The sequence below is a fragment of the Typopeltis vanoorti genome, chromosome 1 (genome assembly GCF_054136105.1).
Source record: "Typopeltis vanoorti isolate ZY-2024b chromosome 1, IOZ_Tvanoo_1.0, whole genome shotgun sequence".
Taxonomy (NCBI): Eukaryota; Metazoa; Arthropoda; class Arachnida; order Uropygi; family Thelyphonidae; genus Typopeltis; species Typopeltis vanoorti.
In genome coordinates, this window is record NC_143549.1 from 98,485,527 (window position 1) to 98,513,418 (window position 27,892).

The 27,892-nt window shown below is 36.0% G+C and overlaps 1 protein-coding gene across 4 annotated transcripts in view; it reads right to left on the bottom strand.

The window, feature by feature from the left end:
* LOC150110248 (uncharacterized) overlaps positions 1-27,892 on the bottom strand; it is a 416,889-nt gene that overhangs the window by 19,480 nt on the left and 369,517 nt on the right. For 2 of the 4 annotated variants that reach the window (XM_090398551.1, XM_090398530.1), the window contains exons 14-15: positions 12,308-12,586; positions 444-617 (exon numbers count right to left, since the gene is read on the bottom strand). In XM_090398551.1, coding sequence (XP_090254677.1) covers positions 444-617; positions 12,308-12,586 — 453 coding nt within the window. Of the gene's footprint in view, positions 1-443; positions 618-12,307; positions 12,610-27,892 lie in introns of those variants that run through there. The other 2 variants (XM_090398541.1, XM_090398560.1) reach the window with 2 other exon arrangements.

Genomic DNA, 27,892 nt, shown 5'->3' on the forward strand with positions numbered 1-27,892 from the left:
TGCAGCAAGTATAAATATGAGAGATTATTCCTGGAATCAGCCTCAGCTCTAAAAACTCCCCAAACCTCAACAAATTTGGACACGAGACTGTCCCAAATATGGGAAGCTTGCATTCTAAGAACATCAACCCAACAGCCAAGGCAACCCAATTTATCTCACTAGGGGGCACTTTTTAGGACTCTAGGACCGACTTCAGTTGTTTTCTTCAGCCATATTTGCTTGGTGTTAGTTAGTAATTTTCTGTTCATATTATTTTTATGCATTTTTGTAAACAAAAATGAAGGTATTATTTCTATTGCAATTTTTCTGATTAAACATTTTCACAGGGTTAACGTGGTGTAACTAAGTGTTAACTGGGTTTACTTGTATTTAAAAATGGTTGTAACATGCCCAAATAAATTAATTAACCAAAAAAAATTAAATAGAAATTATTAATTAAATACCTATAACATGTTTTGCATATGCTTCCATCACAGTCTCTATGCCAGGCCATTTGTAGGAACTTCTACCCTCTTCTGACTCTTGAGGACATTCTCTTAATTTTGGCGGACAAAGAAATTTTCTAGTTACTTTGGGAACAAAACTATGGTTGACAGGAGCCTGTTGATTTTTTTGTTCTGTAGGGAAAAAAAATGCATTTTTTAAAAATTGATTTCACTAAATGACAATTATAACTTTTATAATTAAATTTAAAAAAAAATCATACTGAAAGGTTATCGTTTTATAATCTGCTCAATGTTTGGAGTTTCTGACATGTTTTTCCAAATAAAAATTACTCACAGATTATGAGAATCGTGATTTTTTTTTTTTTTTTGTTTGTTTGTTTGTTTGGATATTGTAAATTAATTTTCTTATTGACATTACTTGATTTGAAAAGCAATCTTTTCAGGCAGAGATAAGTTGATGACAGGGCTCTTCCTCAAAAGACAAAAACTGGCTCATGGACTACACCACCTTATCTCATCTTACTTACTTGAATCAATGGTGTGTGTGTTACTTCTCACCAATACTGATGCAGATGTTTGACTCGATTTTTCTTATCTTTAAAAAACCTAAGCTTGGATGATGTACACCCATCATTCTTCTGAATAAATAAAATTTCATCTTCCTCCAGTATACTAGGCAAAAAAATCCCACTTATGTTCACAGTCACTTATGACAATCAAGTATTGAGTACCAAATATGTATAATATTGCATTTTTTCATCACAAGAGGAATCATTTCACTGCTTTTTCTTTTCCCATTCTTCATTAGTGCTATGCTTCCTATAAAATCATAAGAGCAAGAAGAAAATCCTAAAACTGAAAATAAAAGTTGGTATGTTTGTGTAATTAACTCAAATGATAACTGCTATTTTCTATCTCAAAGAGGCAGTACCATACACTACAATTATCTGCTTTTAATGCCACATATGACATATTAGTGATTATTAGACACAAATATTCACAAGAATAAAGAATATTAATTCTTATTATTGCAAATATTTCAGCCAAAAATTAATAGGACATCAGCATAATCACAAGATGAAGCTAGAAAGAAGAATATTAATCCTATTTACAGAGCTGTGCCAGAATGCCACCATATGGGAGGTTACAAAATAAAATGAGATTGTAATAAAATGTATTTTAATTTTAAAATTATGATTCTTCATTCTTGTGAATACACATGTCTAATAGTCGCAATTATTATTACCAGTCAATGGTTATCATGATATAGCTATTTTCATCCTATGCATTCTTCAATGATGTATTGTTTATATTAGAGTTTTTTGGAGTTTGAGTACCTGGACTCAGCATCTCTTTTAATTATTACTCAGACTCAATCTAAAGCTTGTTAAGCCCAAATCCAAATTTTGTGAATTTTAACAATCACAAAAATTGAATTTTGTTGACTTTTACTACTTGTACTTCTTGTTTATCTTTACTAATAATGGTGAATATAATCTATCTATAATTCTAACACTACACTTAATACCAAATTTGGATCTCGAAAATATCTAAACCTTATATTACATAGTTCACAATCAACAATTTAAAAAAATTTTCTGCCCGGAACTAAAATTGTTAATAAAAATTATTACTTTTCTTGACATATTTCAAAGTCAAAGTTAACAAAAACAAATTTAAACTTGCTTGCGAGTAAGTGAGAAAGAAAAAGTGAGATGTAGGGCTCAGCCAGATAAGTAAAAATGTCATTTTGTGTAAAGCACTTGCTCTCCACCAGAATATGACTAATGGTAAGATGGGCATTGCATTTCTCACACATAAGGTGAGTCAGCCCTCAGTAAATAAGAATGTCTGAGATAACTGTGACCTATGCAAAGTGTGGCAAGAACAAATTCCTTTCTTCTGTTCTTACACTGACTAGACTGCAGGTGCTTAATTTCAAGCTTAATCTCATGCAATTCATTTGTCAGTACTTCCTGCCAGGAGTATTGCCATTGGGCAATTAACTTTGAGAGTTGATAACCTGTATGTAGTCAGTATAAGGGGCCATCAAACAGTATGTTGAGAAAGTATGAGCTGATCTAGCAGCTGCATCTGCAATGTCATTTCCCTTAATTCCTATGTGGCTGGGAATCCAACACAACCAAACATCAAAATTAAGGTTTCTTTACTCTGCATAAGAGTTGAAGTACCTCACGAAACACTGGATGTGGATTATACCGTGGAGAGGAGATAGCCTGTAAAGAAAAGTCTGTATAAATTATGCACTTCTAGTATGAGTTTTCTTTGATATGCACAGGTGCAAGCTGAATGACATGCAACTCTGCTATATAGTTACTGCAGTCGAGTGGGATCTGAACTGGTTGATATACCCTTGCGAAGTGATCACTTAGTAATTCAACTATTTTATTGGCTTCAGTTATCTCTCTACCATAATCATTCTTCCTTTTACTTGTGACATACTGAAAGAACTCCTTGGGATTACCTTTGGGCTTGCGCAGCTAATTTTCTTCCTTAACAATATGAATACTCATCTGGCCTATGCTTTGTGCTGCTCACTTCTCTTTCAATTCCTTCCATAACTTTTTTATTTTAAAATCCAAAAGTAAATAAACATCTGAAACTTTACAAAAATAGAAACCTTTGGCATGAGTTGACTAAGTACTGAACTAGTTAAAAGACATGAACATGGATGGATTCTGTCCAGGAGTCTGTATATAATCCTTTTACTTGAACTTCTGATTCTGATCAGATTACTCTCAGTTATGTTTCTGTTACAATCTTCAGTAATTTTGAAACTAAGTTTCAAAGCAACCTGTTTATTTATTATCCACTGATTCAATAATTTCCAGTGCCAGTATGAAGCCTTGAATCATATTGCTGCTTCTTTGTTATCAATGCATGAATCGTTATACATGTAAATAAATATGATTTTTTTTCCATATTATCTTTTCATTTTTGCATGTTTAGTGTTATTAATACATATAACATCTACAGTGTTTTGTATCATATAAAACAATATAATATAGGTACTGACAGACATACGATTCATCTTGTAAACGATGATGTAAACTTATGGTATTGATAAGTACAGTACAGTATGATAAATGCATTTTTACTTCCTTATGATTTTCATTAATAACATTTTCTTTTCTCTAGCTTACTTTATTGTAAGAATATAGTGTGTGCGTGTGTGTATATACACACACACACACACACACACACACACACACACACACACACACACACACACACACACACACACACACATACATACATATACATACCATATAAAATAGGTGTTAATCAACTGTTTATGTTATCTGTAAGGCTTCCAGTCAACAGTAAGCTATTAGTAGTTAAATTTTTGGGGAGTCAAAAGTTATACACGGATTTTCAAACAACATGGGAGGATGGTGCCCCCAACCCCTGCATTGTTTAAGGGTCAACTGTACTTGTTACAATATTGCTACATCATTTACAATCTTCTGAGAGAAAGTCTTTCCCTTGTTGCACAAACCAGTCCTCAGCTGCAGATATGACTTCATCACCCTCATAAATTTTGTTCCTTTCAAGTGTTTCTTTAAATTTGGGAATAGGGAATAGTCAGATGGGGCTAATTCTAACAAATAGGGTGGATGAGACAGACACTGAAAGCCCAAGTTCTGTACTGTCTGTTGGGTTTCAGTGTGAGTAGGTGCACTGTCCTGCAAAAGCCACATGCCTCTGCTCAGTTTTCCAGGGTTTTCCCTTCAGTACCTCCTTCAATTACTTCACAGCTGTTGAATAAACTGCTGTTGTAATAGTTTCAACCTTTTTTGAGGTAGTTGGTAAGGATTTTGGTCAGCATTCAAACATTTGAGAACCCACTTCGCTGAGAGCTTCTGCATTTCCAGATATTAGTGGATAATGATCCCAACTCGTTGGCCAAACTCTGGAGATATCCAAAGAACAAATTGGAGTCATTCACTAATATCTGGACATGCAGACGCTCTCAGCAAAATGTTTGAATGCCAAATGAGAGAATGTGTGCTGTCATCTCAAGGGATTTTGGGTCATTTTGAGGAATCAGGTGCAAATTTTTTGGCTCATATTGTGATTGTTGATGAAATATGGCTCACTATGACTCAGAGAACAAACAACAGTCAATAGAATGGAGACACAAATGTTTTCAACGGCCAAAGAAGTTCCGAACCCAAAAGTCATTGACCTTTTCAGGTGTGAATACCCATTTGGCAACTGTTGGATATGCTGGGGCACAGTCCCTTGAAGTCTCACACAAAGTTTGGTGAATCTCAGTTGCGGACTTTTCTTGCAGTATGAAAACTTGATGACAACCCTCACTTCTATGTCTTTGAATTTCTTCAAACCTCTGACATGTCTTCTTATATATCCTAAAAGAAAAATAACAAATTATTACAATTTGATGAAGAATGGGGGGTTAAAGAGTTTTAAAATATGTTTTTTCTTGTGGTATCAATTACTATAATATCACTTTTGTTGTAGGGTTTCTAAGAGAACTTTTCATTCCCCCCAACCTGATATCAAAATTGGATATGCTAACTGCAGATGTTATATTCTTAAATAAATCCAGTAGAAGTGTTTGGAAATGCTCAACTAAATTGAATAACTGTTAAAAATTTGGAATGAAAATCAACAAAAACTAAAAATAGGAGGGAACATGGAAAATATCCACTTCATTCTCAGTGGAAAACTACGTGAAGTAAAACAGTTCAGTTAAATTTTTAGCAAAGATGACAAATTAGACAACAGAATATGCAAAACTCACATGTTGGGAAATCAACATAGTAATTTTATATGGAATATAAAATATGGAATATGGAGATTTGGCTTAATAAGGTCAGGAGTCTCTGTCAGTGGTATATTGATAAATAGTGAAGTAATATCCACAATTTTTTAGGTTAGCATTTTTTTATAGGTTTTTAAATAACAGAATTTTTAATGAAATACTATGGAGAGAGGTGATTTTGTTAACTGTCTGGCAAGTTTCTATATATGGCTGTCTATGCTATCATCAACTATAGGATTAAGGAGAGGATATTGCATTTGTCAGTTTTTGGGACCCCACATATCCAGGATGGCTTAATATGGTAAAGTTTTAGAATTTTTGGTAGTTTCCTTAGGCCAAGACAACTTTTTTCTTTCTTTTTTTTCCCTTTTTTAAATAATTTATATATTTTTTCCTTTTTGAGATTTAGGTAGATCTTGATCTATAACTTGGTAAAGAAGTCTATCAGAAAACAGTTCATTTTCCTATCATGTTTTGATTCATTATGACAACTGCATCACCCTTATCTGCTTTGGCTATAAAAAAATTGTTTTTGTATAAGGTTTTTTAATGATGATGTTTCTTTTGGTGGAATGATGCTCTTGAGAGGTTTGGATTTTATCAGAATATATACCACATCCAAATGAATACTGTTAACAACTGCAGAAGACAATCACAGATCCCATGTTCAATATTAATCATGGTTTCTTGAATGGTTACTTGTTTAGCAGTGATAGCAAAATCATGACCTTGACTGAGAGTATTGACTGCATCCTGTGTAAGTGGCTGTGATGATAAATTCATTACTGCATGAACCTGTTGTAGTTGCAGCTGATTTTTTTTTTTTTTTTTTTTTTTTGTGGTTGGAGGGCTCCAAATTTTTTTATATGACATTTTCTGATTTTTTTTCCCAAATTCTTTAGTGGTTATAATTTTGGAGATAGAGAGCTGACCTTTAGTTTGTTAAGAAGGTGAGTTTGCCAGTCTCCTACAGAAGGTAGGATTTTTCTTCAATCCAATTAAAAAACACATGGAAAAACTGGCCAGAAGAATACATGATTTATAGACATAATTCACTCATCTTAAGAGCCGTAGCTGCATAGGCAATAACTCCAAATAAACCAACAGTCAGTCCATTGTTTCACATCCTGTAGTCATGGTTTCTTGAATGGTTACTTGTTTAGCAGTGATAGCAAAATCATGACCTTGACTGAGAGTGTTGACTGAATCTTGTGTAAGTGGCATTCAGAGCATCTTTATGTGATATATTTATTACAGCTCAGAATTATGCAATATTAATAAAAACTAGCCAGAAGAATACATGATTTATAGACATAATCCACTCGTCTTAAAAGTTGTAGTTGCATAGGCAATAACCCAAAATAGACCAACAGCCAGTCCATTGTTTTACATCCATGTGGCTTTCAGAGCATCTTTATGTGATATATTTATTCTTCTTCTGCAGCTTCTCCCACTTAAGTGGGGTCACTGTTGACGATGAGTCTCCTCCACATCCTCGTGTCTTAAGCTGTCACCACATCCAAGTTCTTCATCCTCAAGTCCTCTTCTACCAGCTCTCTCCAACTCTTCTTTGGCCGCCCACGCTTCCTCCTTCCTTGCACATCCATCTGCATGACCCTTCTTCCCACATATTCGCCCTCCCTCCTCATCACATGACCAAACCATCTCAACCTTGCCTCCTGTATCTTCGCTCCTAAGTTCATAACTTTCACTGTTCCCCTCACATAGTCATTTCTCAGACGATCCTTTCTGGTCACACTGCACATCCATCTCTGCTACTTCCATCCTGCTGATGTTATTTTTCCTCAGGGCCACAGTTTCTATATCATATGTCATAGCTGGCCTCACTTCTATCCTATAGATTTTGCCTTTCAGATTGATCGGCACCCTCTTATCGCATAACAATCCAGCCATCTCCCTCCAGTTCCTCTAACCCACTTATATCCTGCATCCCACTTCCTTCTCAGCTCCTCCATCTTCTTCCACTGTTGAACCCAAGTATCTAAAGTCCCTCACCTTCCTGATGACAATTCCTTCCAGCTCCAGATCTGTCTCCTGGCCACTGCCCACTGTGCAACACATATACTCTGTCTTACTTCTGCTCGGTCTCATGCCTCTCTCTTCCAGTATTTTTCTCCATCTTTCCAGTTTAGTTCCCGCTTCTTCTCTTGAATCTGCACACAGCAAGATGTCATCTGCATACAACATTGCCTAAGGCGCATCTTCTCTCACCTCCTCTGTCACCACCTCCATCACAATGTTAAACAGAAACGGACTTAATGCAAGCCAACTGTTACTTGAAAACTTTCTGTCTGTCCCAGACAGGTCTGAACACTTGTCTTCACATTTCTGTACATCTCCCGCACCAACCTGACATATTTCTCCGGAACCTTCTTCTCCCTCAGACACCTCCAGTCTTCTTGCCTTGGCACTCTATCGTATGCTTTCTCCAGATCAATAAATGCCAGATGTAGCTCCTGTTGTTTCTCTCAAAACTTTTCCATCATCTGCCGTAACCCAAAGATAACATCTGTTGTTGATCTACCAGGCATGAAGCCAAATTGTTCCTTTGCAATCTCCACCTCCTTCCTCAATCTTCCATCAAGAACCCTTTCTAGGATTTTCATTGTGTGGGACATCAACTTTATTCCTCTGTAATTTTTACAGTCTTGTGCAACCCCTTTACCCTTGTAGATGGGGACAAGAGTACTCTCCCTCCATTCCTCGGGTATATTTACCTGTTGGCAAACTTTCATGAACAGGTCCCACAGCAGGTCAATTCCCTCTTCCCCCATGTGATATATTTATTATAACACTGAATTGTGTATTATTAATAAATATATAAAGACAGCCAAAGTCACTTGATCATTAATTTTGCTCCATTATATTTCAAATGTCTTATTAGTTTCTTTGTATGTATTATCCTTGCATCACATATAAAAAAATCAGCATCCAAACTAAATAGCTACATCTTTTGTTCATTGAACTTGAGTGTAGAGGTTGTTGGTTTTTAAAAACCGGATTTAAAAAACCAGTTTTTTCACTAAATTTGTAATATTCAAAAACTAGTTTTAAATTTAGATAATAGTTATTTTAGTTTTTTTTTTATTTGATTTTGTATAGAGTATATTTTATTTCGTTATATTTTTGTAGTTCCATAAATATTAAATAAACTGAAAAATTTTAAAATAAATATAATTTTTTTTTTCTGTTTTAATTATATATATATATATATATATATATATATATATATATATATACACACACTAGGGGGAGGGGGGGCTCTAATATATATATATATATATATATACACACACAATACCAAAAATCAAAGTATACTATTCAGATGTGCAGAATGTTTTGTGAAAAGGCCATGCAAGTATTTTGAATAATCCAAGGTGTTAGAAAATCAAAAATTGCAACAAATGATAAGTATGCCTTTCATTATTGCCATGATTTTGGGAAAAGACAAAAGGGAAGGAAAAATTACTGTCAAGTCCTTATTCCAAAAGCAACAATTAATCATCTAGGACTTTGAAAACAGATGTGCTCATACTTAAATGACAATATGCAACACAATATACTCTCACTGCATAAACCACCTGAAAAATCCTTCCGCACTCTGCTTCCATGACTTCAACCTCTTTCCTAAGTACAAAAAGCTCCTCTGAGGAATTCAACTTTACTCTCTATAAAGAGAGTAAAATTGAGTGTGAGGAGACCTCAATAAAGACTGAAACTAGTCTGGGTAGTGACCTTCCCTTAATGCACAGCAACATACAAATCCTAAAGCAATGCACTCTGCACTATGGAATACTACGACAATTGATGTTAAGTCAACAGCCATATATATACAAGTAGCCTGGTGGTGAAGATACTTCATGACAAAATTTGTTTGCTTACCTTTGGATAAAGGATTAAACAAGAATATAATTTCTTGTCATTTATTTCGTAACCAAGTGAAAAAACTTTCTGCATTCCATGCTAACCTCTGGAACAAGTAATACATTTAGACACAAATTTTACTAAAGATGAGAAATTACATACCAGAATAGACAAAATAATAATTAAAGTTGGTATAGTTGGGGTATCAGTTGAATAAATTTATACAGAACTAGTGAGAAATCAGTCAGAACACCAAACTAGCAATATAGAAACATTCTAAACAACTTTAAAACATTTTCTGAAGATGTTGGGTAACAAAGAAAATTGTGGTAGATCAAAAACTGGCAATCACAGATGTGAGAGTTCTAAGGAAATGGAAACATGAACAGATGGTATCAATGACAATCAATGTTTAAAAATAAAATATATTTATATAATTTTATATTTTCTTAACTGCACTTAAAAAAAAGTTCACAATGTGAGGATTTAGTTTCTTTCCAGTATCTAAAATTTATTTAAACTAAAGGATTATTAGTTTTCCCAAATTTTGAACTTATTATTTATTGCATTCACTTATTAGTCTCATAAGTAAGACAAATGAATTATAATATAGAAAATACAATGTTTAATTAATATAAAAATTAACCAAATATAATTGTATCAAATTTTGATTTCAGAAAATTCTGAAGAAATATCCCCCCCCCTCCACTATACAAATTAAATTCAACTTCAAAATTTAAAAAAAAAAAAGTTTTAAGTTTGACAAACAAACAAAGCAAAACCCTTTGTTAATTTGTTTAAGATTTACAAAATATTAGTCATGCACTACAGTTATATGTATCTACATACAGTCAGTTCAAATGAGAGTTCCTTGCTTTAATTCAAACCATCATCCATGTTCAAAAAGGAATCTGTTTTCTTGAAACAAAAATGGATAAATCTGTCCTACCTCAGCAGGCCTCACTATAAAGGTTCACTAAATATTTACTTTGCTTCTTAAAACATGCATGAAGAGAGAACTTTGACTTGACAGTTTGTTTTAAACAATTGTTGCAAAGTTTTGTTTTGAGAATATTTCTTCCTTGTCTCAAGTAATATTTTACTTGGAAATGTAAATATAAAGGATCGCTATATAAAAGACTGCATATTCCTCAGAAAAATTTACATTGTTCTATCTTCAGTTAAAAAATTTTGCTGGCAGCAACTTAGTATGTACAGCAACAGAACTCCAATTACTAAAGGAAAATAACTTTATCTAAAATAGATTAGACTACCTTTTAAAAAACAATATTTTAGAAGCCTTTTTTAGTTTTTCCTTATGGTGGTGGTCATTCACTGTTTGAATTATTCTTTCAGTATCTATTGGTATCCAATCCATTTCTTTCTCTCTTTTTTTTTTTTTTTTTTTTTTTTTTACTCTCTCAAAATCCTATTTCAGTCCAGTCTCCACAACAGAAAAACAACAGAAAATATTCACAACTGTTGATGCCCAGTTATGCTGCTTCCTGGATGTTTGCACATGCATGTATCTCACTTCAAATGACTGATTTAACTTAACGGAGTTCTCCTTGTACAGACAGGACAAATAATGTGATAAATAAATTTTCAGGTAGAGAAAATAGTTTTATTCCACAGTTTCAGTGGATTAAAGTAAATGAATTTTTTTTTTTATATTTGCTAACTGAAAATGAGTAGAGTTTTTAAAATTTGAAAACTCAATTTCATGCATTGTGGCTCTCTCTGCCACCATTACAAAACATGAATGAAGTTTAGTGATCCTTAATAACACAAATTTAAGTTACAAACTATTTTAATAGCATATTTAAATCTTATAAAATGACTTTATTAATATTTATTTTATTATACTGAACTCAGAATTGAACTATTGAACTTAGAATAGTCTTTCTTCAGGTGGTTTAGCACTACAGATGCAAATGCCATTTCCACAGGGTTACATGGGCCTCATCAAATGACAAATACTACTCCAGTTTGGAAGAAAACTGTTGACAGAAAATTAATACTGGTAGAATTATAGCCATTGACAAGTAAATTTAATTACAACAATAAATTTCACAACAAATTAAATAAAAAAAATGATATTACTGTAAATGGGGAAGGAAGAGATTAATATACTTACATTTAATCTCTTTGAATTTTTTTTAATATGAGATTGCTTAAAATATGTAAATCACCTAATTCATTAAAAAAATGTCTCAGCACAGCTAATCTGTAATGATATATCATGGAATAGAAAAAAGCAAAATCTCATCAAATGATAATCAACTAAATCTGTTGACACCTTTTCCCCCCAAAAGCAGTAAGTAAGGCCCTTTAACCCCAACTTTTTTTTTTTTTTTAAATGAAACTAGAGGGTAGCCAAATAAAGATAACTGGTCTAAGCCCTATCAATGATTTTTGATTGACATCCAGGAAGAGAGTACAGCAGACAACTGTCATCATTTCATGATCCCTAACACTAGCCCTATTACTGTCTGGAATATGTGCAAGTTCAAAGACTAAATTACTTTGTGAAATTTAAACCTCAAGTTTACAGGAGAGAAAAAAAAAATCCTTGCCCATGCCAGAGATGAACCAACTTGGGAACCAGTTGATAAAAGGCTTAGAAAAAGTTCCTCTAGTCAGCAACTCAAATTGAACTTAGAATAGTCTTTCTTCAGGTGGTTTAGCACAACAGATGCAAATGCCATTTCCATAGGGTTACATGGGCCTCATCAAATGACAGATACTACTCTAGTTTGGAAGAAAACTGTTGGTAGAATTATAACCAATAATGATTAAGATCACGAGGCCAGTGTAACTGTTAACTGTGTATGTATTCTCTATTCAGTTCATTTGTTTCAGATAATAATAATAAACCCTACTTTTTCAGGAGGGGGTAAAACTTTGCAGGTTATGAAGGTGCTGAGTGAAGTAGTGATGAAATATGGTATTCAACTGTCAAAGTATCAGTACACTCCCACCCTATCATTATATATAGAGTTCGATGATTATCTTTAATTTAATTTAACAAGGAGTTACAAATATATAATATTTAACTAAATTCATCAAGTGGTAATTGCCTACTGCCTAACTACCTGTTGCCATAAATGACCACATCTTTAGCATCATTAATTTAAATAACATACATGTTTATTAAGAAACATACCTAGTTGCATCTGAGTAGTCTGCAGTACTGATTCATGGAATTCTTGGACGAAATCTTTGCTAAGTTGGCGAGTACGAGGATCAGGTAATAGAGAATCTGATACTATCAGAACTTGCCGTTCTCTTGATTCCTCCTGTCTAAGTTCATCAGCAGACATCCTATTTTCTGAGGAAGCAGATAAAGATTTTTGTGCATGATGAAGCTTGAACTGTGTTGAGGGAGGTGGAGAAGAAGCAGTAGGTGCAACAGGAACTAATGGAGGAGCATTGTTTAAATGAGCTGCCAAACCATGAATAAAACTTCTAAAAATACATTTCATATACAAAGATGTAAAATATCTAGAAAAGTTAAAAAAAATGTACTTCTTGAATTATTTTAAAAATATTAATATCAGTTTGAAAATTATAACCAGCAAAAGAAAATATATAATTAAACTGTGATATTATGAGTAGAAGCTATAATATAACTTTTCATATAATAAGAGAAAATGGCCTTTTGCAATTTTATAAATTCTCACTATAGGGTGTATAATATAGTGAAGTAGTAATACACCCTTCTTAATACATATTTAGAAGGATTTATTATCAGCCAAATGATTAAAATGAAAGAAAACTTATTCAAAATACAGGTGATAATTAAGTTCAGATTTCTAATATAAAGTTTTGGCAAGTCTAGGAATTCGATCTGCTGTAAATGGGTTTAAATAGAAGTCTGATGCTACTGCTTAAAAGCTGTTTATAAGGAATAAAGCAAATGCAGAAATTTCATTTATAGTAATTTCTTCAAATGCTTATGAATTCTGAATAAAGCATGGCAAACATTTTCTGAAAGTGAAGTGAGGAACTTAAAATCGAATAGCAGTATTTAAAGAAAATTATGGATGTGGCTAATCAACTGATCTGGGTTTCTTATCTCCTGATCTAAGCTCAGTGAAGGAGATGAATAAACATTTCTAATAGTGCATTTTGCCAATACTGATATTCTAGTGGAAAATTTATATATGGAAATAAGTTGACTATGCTGTTTTAAATATTACCTAACTACCTGCTGCCATAAATGACCACATATTTAGAATCATTAATTTAAATAACAGATATATACGTTGTATTTCTTTTTATGAGCTCATTGAGCTCACTGGAAATCAGAGTAAACAGTAGATCAGCAACAACGTGTCTTGACATGTAGTTGCACTTACAATTGGTTAGGTGGAATTTTTGTTTGTATTTTTTTTTTTTTCATTTGTAACTGTCTTTAAATAGAATAATATCCAATAGAGGAAAAATACAGAATGCTGTTATTCACAGATAACGATAATTGAAAGTACTTTTCACAACTAAGAGAGAGAGAGAGATAAAATAATTTAAACATTTCAATGTGTTAAGAGAAGTAAAAAGTAAGCTTAGATGGAGGAATGAATGAATCCAATAAATGAACATCATTTAATTAAAATGTGACATAAGAAATAGTTATGAAAGTTGGCTACACATGAGATTAATAAAATCATCTACAATCAAGTTATATTTAGTTATATTCAAATTTTGTGCTTTTTAATAATGCTATGCTTTTTCGGTTAAAACCAGTAATACAGAGATTTAAACATGAAATCCGGAAGAAGGCACTGTGGAAGCAACACAAGATGAATGTTGGTAATGATCAGTTGCATGAAAAGTACAAAGAGCAGGCCAGAAAGATGACTCGGTTGGTAAAAAAAAAAAAAAAAAAGTGCAGTATGAAAAGAAATTAGCTAATCAAGCTAAGAAAAATCATCCTGGAAAGTTCTTTCAATATGGCAACTAGAAGAAAAAATACTATGGAAGAATGATGCTGGCAGATTGGTAACTGATGCAGAAAATACAGTTGAAGTATTCAGTGATCAATTTATCAGTGTATTTCATCCTCATGAAGGCAACATTAGGAGAAGCTGGAGTATAGAGGATATGGTGGAGGAGAGACTGATAGCGAATGAGCAGGAAGTATATGAGGACTTAAGCAAACTTGATGTTAATAAGGCAATAGGACTTCAGTATATCGCCACCTGTCTTGAGGGAAATGTTCTATGGAACTTATCACACCTCTGGTACCTATTTAACATGAATCTTGCAACAGGGCAAGTCTCAAAGAGCAATGGAAGGTGGAAAAAATTGTTCCACTTCACAAAGTGGAGATAAGACTGAGGCTACAAATTATAGACCAATATGTGTGTCTGGAGTTGTTGCTAAGGTTTTAGAGAAATTGGTGAGGATGAGTATTCAGAAGTGGGTTGATAATAGCAATATTCTTTATAATGGGTTTGTTAGGGGAGAAAGGAGAGATCACGTTTCAGCAATCAGCTTATGTATTACAACAAGGTGACCAATTCACTTGATAAAGGAGATGACTATATGGTGGTGTACTTGGATTTTTCAAAGGCCTTTGACAGACTGCCACACAAGCTAGTACTTAACTGAAACAGATATGGGATTACACAACAGACTAGTAAACTGTATAGCTGATTGGCTGTCAGACAGGTATCAGCAGTTATGTATGGAGCGGTATCCAAAAAGAGGAAGATCACTAGGAAGATCTGTTTGACTTGTATGTTGATGACATTGGGATTGGCTTAAACTGCCAGTGATGCAAAATTGGGAACAGCTATGAGAAACAGAGCAAGCATTGTGGTTGCAGGGTGACCTGAATAGACTATGTGAATGGGAAAATAAGTGGAGCTATGAGTTTAATGTTGCAAAGTGTTACAATTAATAGAGTTACAATTAATAGAGAATTTTTGAAGGAGGTGGAGGAGATGAGAGATCTGGGGGTGTTAGTGGACAGAGACTTGAGGTTTAGGGGCACATTGCTAAAACTGTAAGAACATCTCAAAGGCAATAATGAGGAGGACATTGACATGCAGAAAGAATGAGGTTATGGATCCCTTATATAACGCTTTGATCAGGCCACATATGGACTGCTGTGCACATATTTGGTTGCTTGGTTTTGGAGAGGGTCCAGAGAAGTCTTCTAAGTTAATGTCAGGTCTATGGAATATCAGATATGAGGAGAGGTTGAGGGAATGCAAATTACAGAGGCTCGTGAATAGCAGAAGAAGAGGGGGGGGGGGAATATGACTGAGACATATAAGGCATATAAGTTCTACCCTTGTCACCCTTTACTCTACTCTATGAGTAGAGGGTGGCAAGGACAGAATAGAGGCCATCCTTGGAAGCTGGGGTGTGAGCAGGGAAGCGAGAGGCAGATTTTTTGCATGGAGATTGATTGGTGAGTGGAATGTATTGCCTAAGAGTGTGGAAACTGTGTCAGGTTTCCACACTCTTAGGGCAGTTCGATGAGTTGCAATGGTGTTTTTGTGGTGTTTTGACATGGAAAACAGTTAGACAGGCGCAGGCTTAAATGGGAAAAAAAAAAAAAAAAAAAGAAATGTAGAATTACAGAGAAGCAGACTATAACAAACTAAGGAAACAGATGGTAATCTGCCATGGCAGATTACAGATCAGTTGAAGGAGAAAGAGAAATAACTTATGTCTGAGATTTTGCTCCAATTAGTTGCTGATGGCAATGTCAGATTGTATTCTAAGAGTTAGGAGGATAAATAAAATAAGAGATGAATCACAGAATTATGCATAGGATGCAGAGGAAAAAAAAGTTACAGACATTAAGAACAGGATACTCACTGGCATAGGCTAGGCAAGTGATGAGAGTAGTGAAGATGGAGAAACTGAAATTGCCATAAGAAAGAACACTGGCTTGGGTAGCAAATTGAAATTCTACAAATATTCTACAATTTTGTGGCTAGCAAAAAGAAAAGGTGAATATGGAATTTAGTGTATAGAGATGGCATACAGGTTACATCCATTGAAGTCCTAATGGAAATGTTCAATGGGCATTTTGTCAGTGTATTTCAACTTGGATGGTTGGAGTAGCATGGAATAACAGTGGTAAAAAAAGAGGTGATGCCACCAGTTAAGGAAAGTGAAGTGTTTGAAAATTTAAGTAAGCTTGCTGCCAATAATGCTGTGGAACTTGATGTATATTAAGAGAATGTGCAAAAGAGCTGACAGTGCTCTTGACCTGTTCAGAAAAAGCAAAATCCCAGAAGAATGGAAGGAGGGAAAAACAGTGCTACTGCATAGGGCAGAACCCAAGTCAGTGGTGTCAAACTAGAGGCCAGTTTATGTATCAGGTGTGCTGGTGGTGGTGAAAGTGGTAGAGAAGCTGGTTAGATATAATGCAAACTTGGATTAATAAGAACAGATTGATATGTGAAGGAGAGGTCTTGTTATCATAGCCTGATTACATTTTATAACAGGGTGACAAATCTATTGGATAGAAAGATACTTCCACAGTAATTTTTCTAGATTTTGAAAGACATTTGATAGAATGCAAATATCACATGGGCAAAAAAAAAGGAAAAGAAAAAACCACTGTGATAAGAAAGGTATCACAGTGTTCTGTTCAGGGATTGCTGTTGTTTAATCTGTATTATTATTATTATTATTATTATTATTATTATTAAGAGAGACCTCCAGGGAGTCATGTACTCATTGAGGGAGGCCATACTATTTGCACCAGCTATCAAATCTGTTCTTGAATTCATTCACACTACTTGCACACACAACATCCAACAGCAATCCATTCCAATCCTGCACTACTCTATGAAAGGAAAAATCTAGCCCTCACCCCCTTCTTGATGGCATTCATTCTTAACTTCCAAAGGACATGAAGATGCCCTCGAATCTTTTCCCCACCTTCCATAAAATGAAAAATTCCGTCATCTGAAATTTTGTATAACCCTTTCAGAAGTTTGTAAGTCTCAATCATATCATCCCTCTTTCTCCTGTTTGCTAGTGTCTACAGTCTACAATTCTCAATCTGTCTTCATAATTTGCATTTTACAAGCCTGATATCATTTTAGACACTCTCCTTTGCACTCTCTTTCTTCACTGTATCAGAATCACCATGGAAACCAGGAGACCAGACCTATGCACAAAAATCCAAGTGAGGTCTTATCAAGGCCTTGTAAAGAGGCAAAATGACTTCCTTGTATTTACATGTCAAGGTTTGTTTCAGCATTGCCATTATTCTATGAGTAGTATTTATAGTTTTTGCTATATGCCTCTTGAACTTCAACTTCCTGTCTACTAAAACTCCAAATTCCCTAGCTTAATCAGTTTCTTCAAGGCATAATCCCACATTTTACATGTGCCCACAATTCTAGCCTATTTAAATCATTCTGCAAGTACTGTTTATCAGCAGCATTCCTAATTATCCTACCTATCTTTGCATCATCAGCAAATAGCTGTATGTGCCAATCCTTCCCAATGTCATTAATGTACAGATTGAATAACATGAATTGGAATGATGGTATTTATACTCAAGGTATAGGAAATTCTGATCCTTAACATCTGTGATCAATTATTAGTTATATATTTTTTATTTAGCACCAGTTTCCATGTATTAAGCCTACTATTTCATTCCTTTCTGTTATATATGCCATACTTAGCACATGCACCTGCTGTGAGTGGTTATCCAGCTGTTTTATTTCCTTAGTTTGTTTAAACAAGCTCATAGTTCTTGTTATGCTGAGGTGATAAATAAATAAGAATTTCCAATTATTATTATTATTTTATGGGTACCCGAAAGATTCTAAGACTCATCATGGGAGGCCCAAACTATCAACACAATATCATACCCCCCCCCTCCTTGAAACCATTAATAGACAAAGCACTTTTGACTGACTCAGGCAACCTATTCCATTCACTCACCACTCTCCAAGCAGAAAATGTAGTCCTCATGCTCTTACCCAACTTCTAGAGATGTTTTGTTCTGCTCCTCTGGCCAAGTGCTGAAACATTTCTCCTGCATCAATGCTATAAAAGTCTTTAACTAAAACCTTTCTTTTAGGCTTACACGGTGATCTGAATGCATTTTTAGTTGTCTCTTTAACTAAAACGTTTCTACTCCCTCCCCCCTTTTGGTCTATCAACCAACTTTTGCAATCTACAAACCCTCAATCTATCCTCATAGGGAGAGTTCTACAGAAAACTCACCATATTGGTCACTCACTGCTGGATCATCTCTACCATATCATCATTATCAAGAAACCAAGGTGACCTGACTTGAGCACAGTAATCCAAATGTGGTTGTATCGAGGCTTTATAAAGAGAACGATAACTCCCTTATCTTTGCTTGTTAATGTGTTCTTCAATAACCAAGTAATCTTGTTAGCTACCCTGGCTACCTTAGCAATATGCTCTCTAAACTTCAGATCTCTATCTTCTACTACTACTCCAATTTACTGAAGTAGTGATAGTACAGCTTGTAATCTTTATCCCAAATGCGTAACTTTATACTTTTGCACATTAAATTGACATCCATTATGTTTTGCTCACACTGTCAGCCTATTTAAATCATCCTCAAGCTCTCTACATCACCTTGATTAACTATTACTCTACCAAATTGGCATCACCAGAAAACACTGAATTATCTCATTCAAATTATTTCCTACACCATTTATATACAAATGATACAGCAGTGGTCCAAGTGCAGAGTCCTGTGGCACACCACTAGTCACCAACCTTCTCACTGATTCTGCTCCTCCATATACTACATTTTGGTATCTGTCCATTAGCCACCCTTTTATCCATATCACCAGTTTTTTATCCATCCCAATTTGTTGAAGTTTGCATAATAGAATTCCATGTGGTATCCTGTTAAAATCCTTTGCAAATTCCAGCAGTGTCATCATGTAGCCATTCCCTTTATCCAACTCAGTTGTCACTCTATTATAAAAAAGTTAGTAGATTACTAATGTGATTGACCATTCACAAAGCCATTCTGCCACTCATAAGAGCATCATATCCTTATTCAGCCATTCCTGAATTCTCTTTTTCATCAACTTCTTCAGTACTTTTACCACCACTCCTGGGATACTAGGTGGTCTGTAACTGGCTACCACAAACTTAGATCTTCCTTTAAGCAAAGAAATTATTTTGCCCTCCTTCCACTCTCTTGGGACTTTGCCAGTTTCCCTGCACATTTTTGTAAAACATGATGCAATAATAATGCAGAACTTGACAGCAGTAGGAACAGGTGAGAGAGCAGGAGGCATATAAGGAATTGAGTAAACTTGATGCCAACAAGGTCATGAGACTTGGTGGTATATCACCATGTGTCTTGAGGGAATGTTCCAGGGAGTTAACAAAACTTTAACATACATTTTTAACATAAGTCTTAGATTAGTCCAGGTTCCAAAGGAGTGGAAAGATGGCAAAATCGTTCCACTTTATAAAGGATAAGACTAAAGCTTTGAATTATAGGTCAATCTGCTTGTTTGGAGTTGTGGTCAAGGTACTGAAGAAGCTAATTTTGACATATTATATCAGAACCATAATTCCCTTAAAAGCTTACAGATTTTAGGATCTCAGATGTAATATACTGTACTTAGTCATCTAAGTCATGAATATTGTAATTTTATCAATGATAACTTTCTCAGTACTTAATGATCATAACATTGCAGAAATACCATTCATGAAAGATAATATAATCTCAACTGAAATATATTACGTTATTTATTAAGCATAGGACCTTAGTTCTAAACAGAACATTTTAAAAAATATTTGTTTTTACAGGTATAAATCAATATTGCAAAATAAAGAAACTTATAATTTTTCAGATATTACTATTTAAAAATATGTTCTGATAAGAGTGACTTTTCTCTATTTATAATTTTCTAGCTTCGCAGAATACTTATTTTAACTGACCTGGAGACTGGAATTATGGCTGAGGAAAGTGAATCATACTTATTAACTCAGAAACGGATTTTTGACAATACGGCTATTTTGTCGGAGGTGTGTGTGTGGGGGGGGGGGGGGGAACTCGAGTGGGTGTTCTTCGATGAGACAGTTAACTCATCTTCAGTTGAAAACTTATAAAAGGTTATCACATCCTGAAGAGAATTTAACCCAATTTAAACACATGATAATAAATCTGACTATACTACAGAGGTGTTGACAAACCTGATATAATAGAAAATCTGTGAAAAGATATTTTAACATTGAGGAAGCATTCATTCACAGAATAATGACTGCTTTTTATTTTGACCAGTTTATTGTCCAAGTCTTCTCTATAAAGACGTGCTAGGTTGATATTCTTCTAGAATATCAACCTAGATCTGAATAGAACTTTCAGATATGGAACGCTTTAAGTCACTAGGATGACTTATTTCAGTTCTTTGAAAATTCATTCTCTTATTCTACTAAACTTCTTTCTTGAAATGAGGATCCAATATAAAGTGGGCTTTGCAATAGGCTTGTTACTCTAGAGCTTTCCAAGATGTTGAAATGGATCCATTAACATAAGCTTTAGTGATTGTTATGCCTCATAGGAAAGTTTATGATTTTCCTGCATGTACTGAAGACCTTTCTATCAGAGGAATCACTATGGGCACTGTATAGTAATTCTCAACACATCTCCATTGATACTCTCTAACACCTTTGGGAATCAAAACATAGCCCACTTACAAGGATGTAAGAAGCTGGACTGTTACATTATAGTAGTTAAATGACATTTTATTTCAAATCATTAATGGACAGGGATGTGCAACATACATCTTCTCTCTGCCAAGTCAAGTCGATATCACCTTCCCACAATCTGGCCTATTTCCACAAAAGGGGATTGTGGCAAAATGAACAAGTATTCCTGACAAAGGAATACCTTCCTATTGGAAGAAATACCAACTAGACACTAGGTGGTAGATGTTCTCCATCGCCCAGTGAAATACTACCACCTGGCTTATTGGAGGTCTGAAGTATCAATTCCATGTTTGGTCTCAGAGCAAGGATTCTGGTTTCTGTTCTCCCCCCCCCCCCGCTTCAAGACCATGACAAACATACTTAGGGACCCATAAACTCCTCCATTTTGAGCATACAGCAGTTAGAATGGTGGGCCACCAGTTAGTGCATGAGCTCGAACCTATCAGTAATGACTCAGCAGGCTTCCCAGTCAACTGGCACATAATTCTGTTGACACATACTCTGCCAGGTTTTGCCTGGAGAAGGAGTCTGAGTAGTGGTATGTGTGGGACACTGTCAAGGCCAAGTCATGGCATGGACTAGTTTCTTTCTTTGTGGATGTCATGTCTAAGAGTCTATCTTCTCTTACTGCATGTCCACACTGTATCCTTCCATTTAATAAAACTTATGATCAAACTATGAAACTCTCACAAACAATAACAGTGATAGAAGTGAATCTTCCTCATAAACTAATCCCATCAAAAAAGTCACATCACAACCAGCCACAACATACAAATGATACCAGAATCTCTTCAATAAAAACTCACTTTCACATCCATTTTACTAACAACTATGGCATTAACATAAACATAAATGACACCCACTATCACTTGCAGTCATCCAGACTAGATATCTTATTTTTGGCAGAAACCCAGATCCCAGCAACATCTACTGCCATCCACCTCCAGTGCCCAACCTACATATCATGATTCTTTTCACCACAAGGGCGGTACCTGTGCCTCTGTGAGATTTAACATAGCCCACCAGAGAATGGCTAATTTAGAATCCCCTGCTTTTGACCTTCTCTGGCTCAAGGTTTCCTTGCCCAATTTAGCAACTTTCATTTGTTGCCTTTACCAGTCTCCAAACACTAATAACCACTCTAATCTCTTCACATTCCTTTCCATGAAATATAACGATCTGCAATCCAACTATCCAAATAGTGAGGTCATCTTCCTGAGTAACCTGAATGTCCACAATTCCAACTGGCTCTCCTAATCCTATACCACTGACCAAACAGGATGAGAAGCAGAAGTCTTTGCTATAAGTAATGACCTAACACAAATTGTACATCTATCCACTCGAATCCCTGATAATCCTCTTCACTCTCCAAATACTCTGGAGCTCTTTTTGACCAGTTCTCTTTCCAGATACACTAGAGGTCACCTCTCCTCTCCTCTCAGCAACTCAGACCACAATCTCGTACAAGTCTCCCCTCTCTCACTTTCTCAGAACATTCCTCCTCTGACCACTCCTGACCTCGCATCCTCTGGCACTACAAAGGAACCAAATGGGATGACCTCTGAAATTTCTAATACTTCTTTCCTTGGTCTAACTGACCATAACACCTGCTCTGAATGAGTCAAAGAATTTATTCTCACTTGTGTTATGAAGGCCTTCATCCCTCCATTCAACCCATAATCCACATCCACTTTCTAAGCCCTAGCTCAACTTAAAATGTGTCCAAGTAGTCAAAGAAAAAATTCAGCTTACTGCATGTGGCTCACATCAAGAACTCCAGCTTCATACTCTGCCTATACCAAAGTGAGCAACATAAGCAAATCAATAATCAGTAGACCCAAAACTGATTTTATAAAGGACACCAGCAGAAAACTTGCCTCCTGTCCAAATAGAAGCCATGTCTTCTGGTTGCTTGCTGAGCAGAAGTTGCAGCCACTGGATGGAACTTCTGCTCTCCTGCACTTCTGCCATTCTGATGGCACCACTGTTACCTCGCACAAAGATGAAACTGACCTCCTGGCATCACTCTTTTCCTCAAACTCCTGCATAGGTGAACAAGGGAAATCACCTCTCATCATACCAGAATCCACACACACACTGTATACCTCCTATAGTTTTTCAACAAAAAGTCATCAGAAAACTACTAAATAAATTGGATACTAAAAAGTCTTCTGATCCTGATGGCATCTCCCCAACTGTTCTCAAACATTGTCTCATATGCATCCTATTCAAAAAAGAATGATAAAGTCTACAATAAAACGACTGACCAATTGCCACACCTCTGTGCTCTCCAAAACAATGGAGAAAGTTATCAATAAACAACTCCTCCACCACTTGGAGGCATGGTGGAGGAGTTGCTTAATAAACACCAGTTCTATCTTATTAGTATATCCAGTTTCAACACCTGACAAAGCACAATCTATCCCTGCAGTTTTGTAGTGGCCATCTTCACCACTAGTGTTAAAGAGCACCTACTCTATAACTCTTCCAAACCAGATCCACCAAATACAGCAATATAAATTCTTTTTAATTATATATAAGAAATGGAATTTATATTGTAATAGTATCATTAAAGCATGAACCATACAGATGCAACATCTGTTACAGCTGTGATTATTTTATTCCTTATATTCATATTATTAAATACCAGTTGTATTTTCACACTTCATGACTTTAAAGACTCCAGAAGCATCAAATAAACTATAATAAATTACTGATTCTGTCCATCCATGGTTAACATATCTCTCACTGCTACAGTCATTCAAGAGATCTATTTTTATAAATTATTCATTATAAATGTATGTTGCCGGCCTGGCTGGCTGAGTGGCTAGCATATCTGCTCTCCAACTAAAAGGCTGTGGGTTCGAATCCTGCCGTGGGCATGGATGTTTGACTGTCTGTGAAAATACTAATAGTGGTGGTTGGCAGTAGATGGCGTTGGTTTAGATGATGAAGGTAGATGCAGCTGGTGGAGTGGTAGAGACGAAGAGTTATAGAGTAGGTGCTCTCCCTCAGTGAGTCTAGACTCCCTGGAGGTGTCAGGTAATAATAATAATAACGATTGTTTTTATGGTGAGCACTTTTTCCACTCTGTGGCTTCTATAGTAGTTGAAGTTTTTGGTTATATGTCAAAGACTCAGCTGAATAGGAAGTTCTTAATAGAAACAGGATGGTATTCTCTCAGACCCCATCAAAAAGACAAATGTCACTTGCAAGTATTATAAATTTTCTGAAATTACAGTTTTTACTTGACTAGGTGCTTCCAGATAATATGACTTATACTCTTTTTTTTTTTTTTTTTTTTTATCCCATTATATTATTAAAACAAACAACCATCTGATAGTCTTTATATCTTAAGAAGTTTCAGGAAATTTTATAAATCAAGATCAACTGATAGCATTATCTAAAACGATTATGTAAAAATTCATACTGTTTTTAAAATAATACTGAAATACTTTAAATCAGTTCAGTGTATCTCCTCCTGCCACCATCAATTCAAGGAAAGTTGTGTGAAAAATTAGGAATGAACAGATGGCATCAATGGCAAAACCATATAAAAAATGAGGATATCACAGCAGACTCTTCTGTGATTAACATTCCAGGAGCTACTCTAAAATAGTGTCAACACTTAAACAGAGTGGTTGGTAAAAGATTCACAAAATTATGTTTGAAACATACATTTTGCTAATGACCATAAAAAAGAGATAACCATAACACAGATGGATTGATGCAGGTAGAAGTGCTTTACCAAACAGATTAAATTAAAAATAATAAACTAATCTGGAAGAAAAGTACTGATAGAAACTAGTACTCATACAGTAATTGTGTTGCACTATTGTAGTATCTGATATACCTCTTAAGGGTATGTGTCAGAAAATGATAGTGACGATAAAACAAATAAAACAAAATTAAAAAAAATACAATCCAGTGGGATCTTTTATACAGTGTTTCACGAAGGCACCTCAGGGCAAAGTTAAACAAGGTCTCATATACTATCACTTTCAGAAAATGCTGCAAATAATAGTATGCCTACTTTGAGAAAATGGATGAATTACCTTATTTTAAAAATGAATTTCTTTCAGTATTATGTGATGATTAAATCACAGTGCTTAACCATAAGTATAACTTGCATATCTGATGGTTATTATTTTTTAACCAGTCATCCTGAAATTCCATAGGAATGTTACTGCAACATGAACTTCCTACTTCTTCTGCAGCTTCTCCCACTAAAGTGGGGTCACTGTTGATGATGAGTCTCCTCCACATCCTCCTGTCTTGGGCTGTCACCACATCCAAGTTCTTCATCCTCAAGTCCTCTTCTACTAGCTCCCTCCATCTCTTCTTTGGCCACCCACGCTTCCTCCTTCCTTGCACATCCATCTGCATGACCCTTCTTCCCACATATTCGTCCTCCCTCCTCATCACATGACCAAACCATCTCAACCTTGACTCCTGTATCTTCGCTCCTAAGTTTGTAACTTTCACTGTTCCCCTCACATAGTCATTTCTCAGACGATCCTTTCTGGTCACACCACACATCCACCTAAGCATTCTCATCTCTGCTACTTCCATCCTGCTGATGTTATTTTTCCTCAGGGCCACAGTTTCTATAGCATATGTCATAGCTGGCCTCACTACTGTCCTATAGATTTTACTTTTCAGATTGATCGGCACCCTCTTATCACATAACACTCCAGCCATCTCCCTCCAGTTCTTCCAACTCGCTTGTATCCTGCATCCCACTTCCTTCTCAGCTCCTCCATCTTCTTCCACTGTTGAACCCAAGTATCTAAAGTCCCTCACCTTCCTGATGACAATTCCTTCCAGCTCCAGATCTGTCTCCTGGCCACCGCCCACTGTGCAACACATATACTCTGTCTTACTTCTGCTCGGTCTCATGCCTCTCTCTTCCAGTATTTTTCTCCATCTTTCCAGTTTAGTTCCCGCTTCTTCTCTTGAATCTGCACACAGCAAGATGTCATCTGCATACAACATTGCCTAAGGCGCATCTTCTCTCACCTCCTCCGTCACCACCTCCATCACAATGTTAAACAGAAACGGACTTAATGCTGACCCTTGATGCAAGCCAACTGTTACTTGAAAACTTTCTGTCTGTCTCAGACAGGCCCGAACACTTGTCTTCACATTTCTGTACATCCCCCGCACCAACCTGACATATTTCTCCAGAACCTTCTTCTCTCTCAGACACCTCCAGACTTCTTGCCTTGGCACTCTATCGTATGCTTTCTCCAGATCAATAAATGCCAGATGTAGCTCCTGTTGTTTCTCTCAAAACTTTTCCATCATCTGCCGTAACCCAAAGATAGCATCTGTTGTTGATCTACCAGGCATGAAGCCAAATTGTTCCTTTTGCAATCTCCACCTCCTTCCTCAATCTTCCATCAAGAACCCTTTCTAGGATTTTCATTGTGTGGGACATCAACTTTATTCCTCTGTAATTTTTACAGTCTTGTGCATCTCCTTTACCCTTGTAGATGGGGACAAGAGTACTCTCCCTTCATTCCTCGGGTATATTTTCCTGTTGGAAAACTTTCATGAATTGGTCCCACAGTAGGTCAATTCCCTCTTCCCCCAGCCTTCCATGCCTCCACTGGAATCCTGTCGGGGGCCCACCGATTTTCCATTCCTCATCCTGTTCATGGCCTCTGTCACTTCCACTTTACTAATGTTCTGCACCATACCCTCAGAAGGCTGCCGATCTTCTCTGTGAGTCCTTGTATTTTCCTCATTCAAAAGTCCCTCAAAGTATTCTCCATCTGTTTCTTATGTCCACATCCCTCTATAATACTCTTCCTTCAGCGTCTTTGATCTGCCTCACATGTAAGATGTCCTTTGCTGCTTTATTTCTACATTTCGCTAGTTGGTAAATTTTTCTCTGTCCTTCCTTTCTTTCTAATTGATCATACAGATCTTGATATGCCATGGCCTTTGCCTGTGCCACAACTCTCTTGGCTTCTTGCTTTCTCTCTCTGTCCTCTTCCACTCTTCACTCATCCCACTTCTGTTTTGCCTTCCTCTTAGCTGTCACTGCTACTTGTACATTATTATTCCACCACCAACCCTCCTTCTGCTCTCTAATCTTTCCAGATGTCTCACGAAGCACCTCGATTGCACAGCTCAGGATTACTTTCGAATTATGTTTCCACCAATCTTGTACACTTTCCACTCCATCCGAAATCCTCTCTAACACCTTCTCCCTAAAACGATTCCTCACACTCTCTTCTTTTAAGCGAAACCACTTAATTGTCTTCATCCCATGGCTTCCAAAGGTTCGTATCCTCGATCTTATTTTAAAGTCTGCGCACAGCAGTCGGTGTTGCTGTGCCACTTGATCTGTTGGAATTACTTTACAATCTGTCACAACCTTAAGATGTTTTCTTCTAGTCAAAATGTAGTCAATTTGTGAACTGTTGTTACCACTCCTAAATGTTATCAAATGTTCTCTCTTGTAGAAAAACAAGTTCACAATTGCCAGATCAAATGCTACTGCAAAGTCCACAACCCTCTCTCCTTCCTGGTTAATCATTCCCACTCTGTGACCACCATGCACCCTTTCACAGTCTCTATTCTGTCTCCCTATGTGTCTGTTCAAGTCTCCTCCGACAATCACTATCTCGTTTTCTTCCAGTTCCCTCATTTCTTCATCTAACACGTTCCAGAACACATCTTTCTCCTCTGCTGTACAGCCAACTTGCAGGGCATATACACATAATATGACCACCTGCTCTTCTCCAAGACCCAATTTCATTCGCATGATCCTGTCATTCCTTCTACCCACTTCCAGTACTTCGCCCTTCATTCTGCCACACACCACAATTCCTACACCATTTCTTCCCTCGTTATTTGCTCCAGGGTAAAACAATTTATATCCATCTCCCAGTTCCTTTGCCTTTCCCCCCTTCCACCTTGTCTCCTGCGCACATAAAATGTCCAACTTCCTCATCATGTGTGCCACCTCCCTTCCCCTTCCAGTCATGCTTCCAACATTCAGTGTTCCCACTCGCAACATCCTCTCCACCTGCTGAGTTCGCTTCTT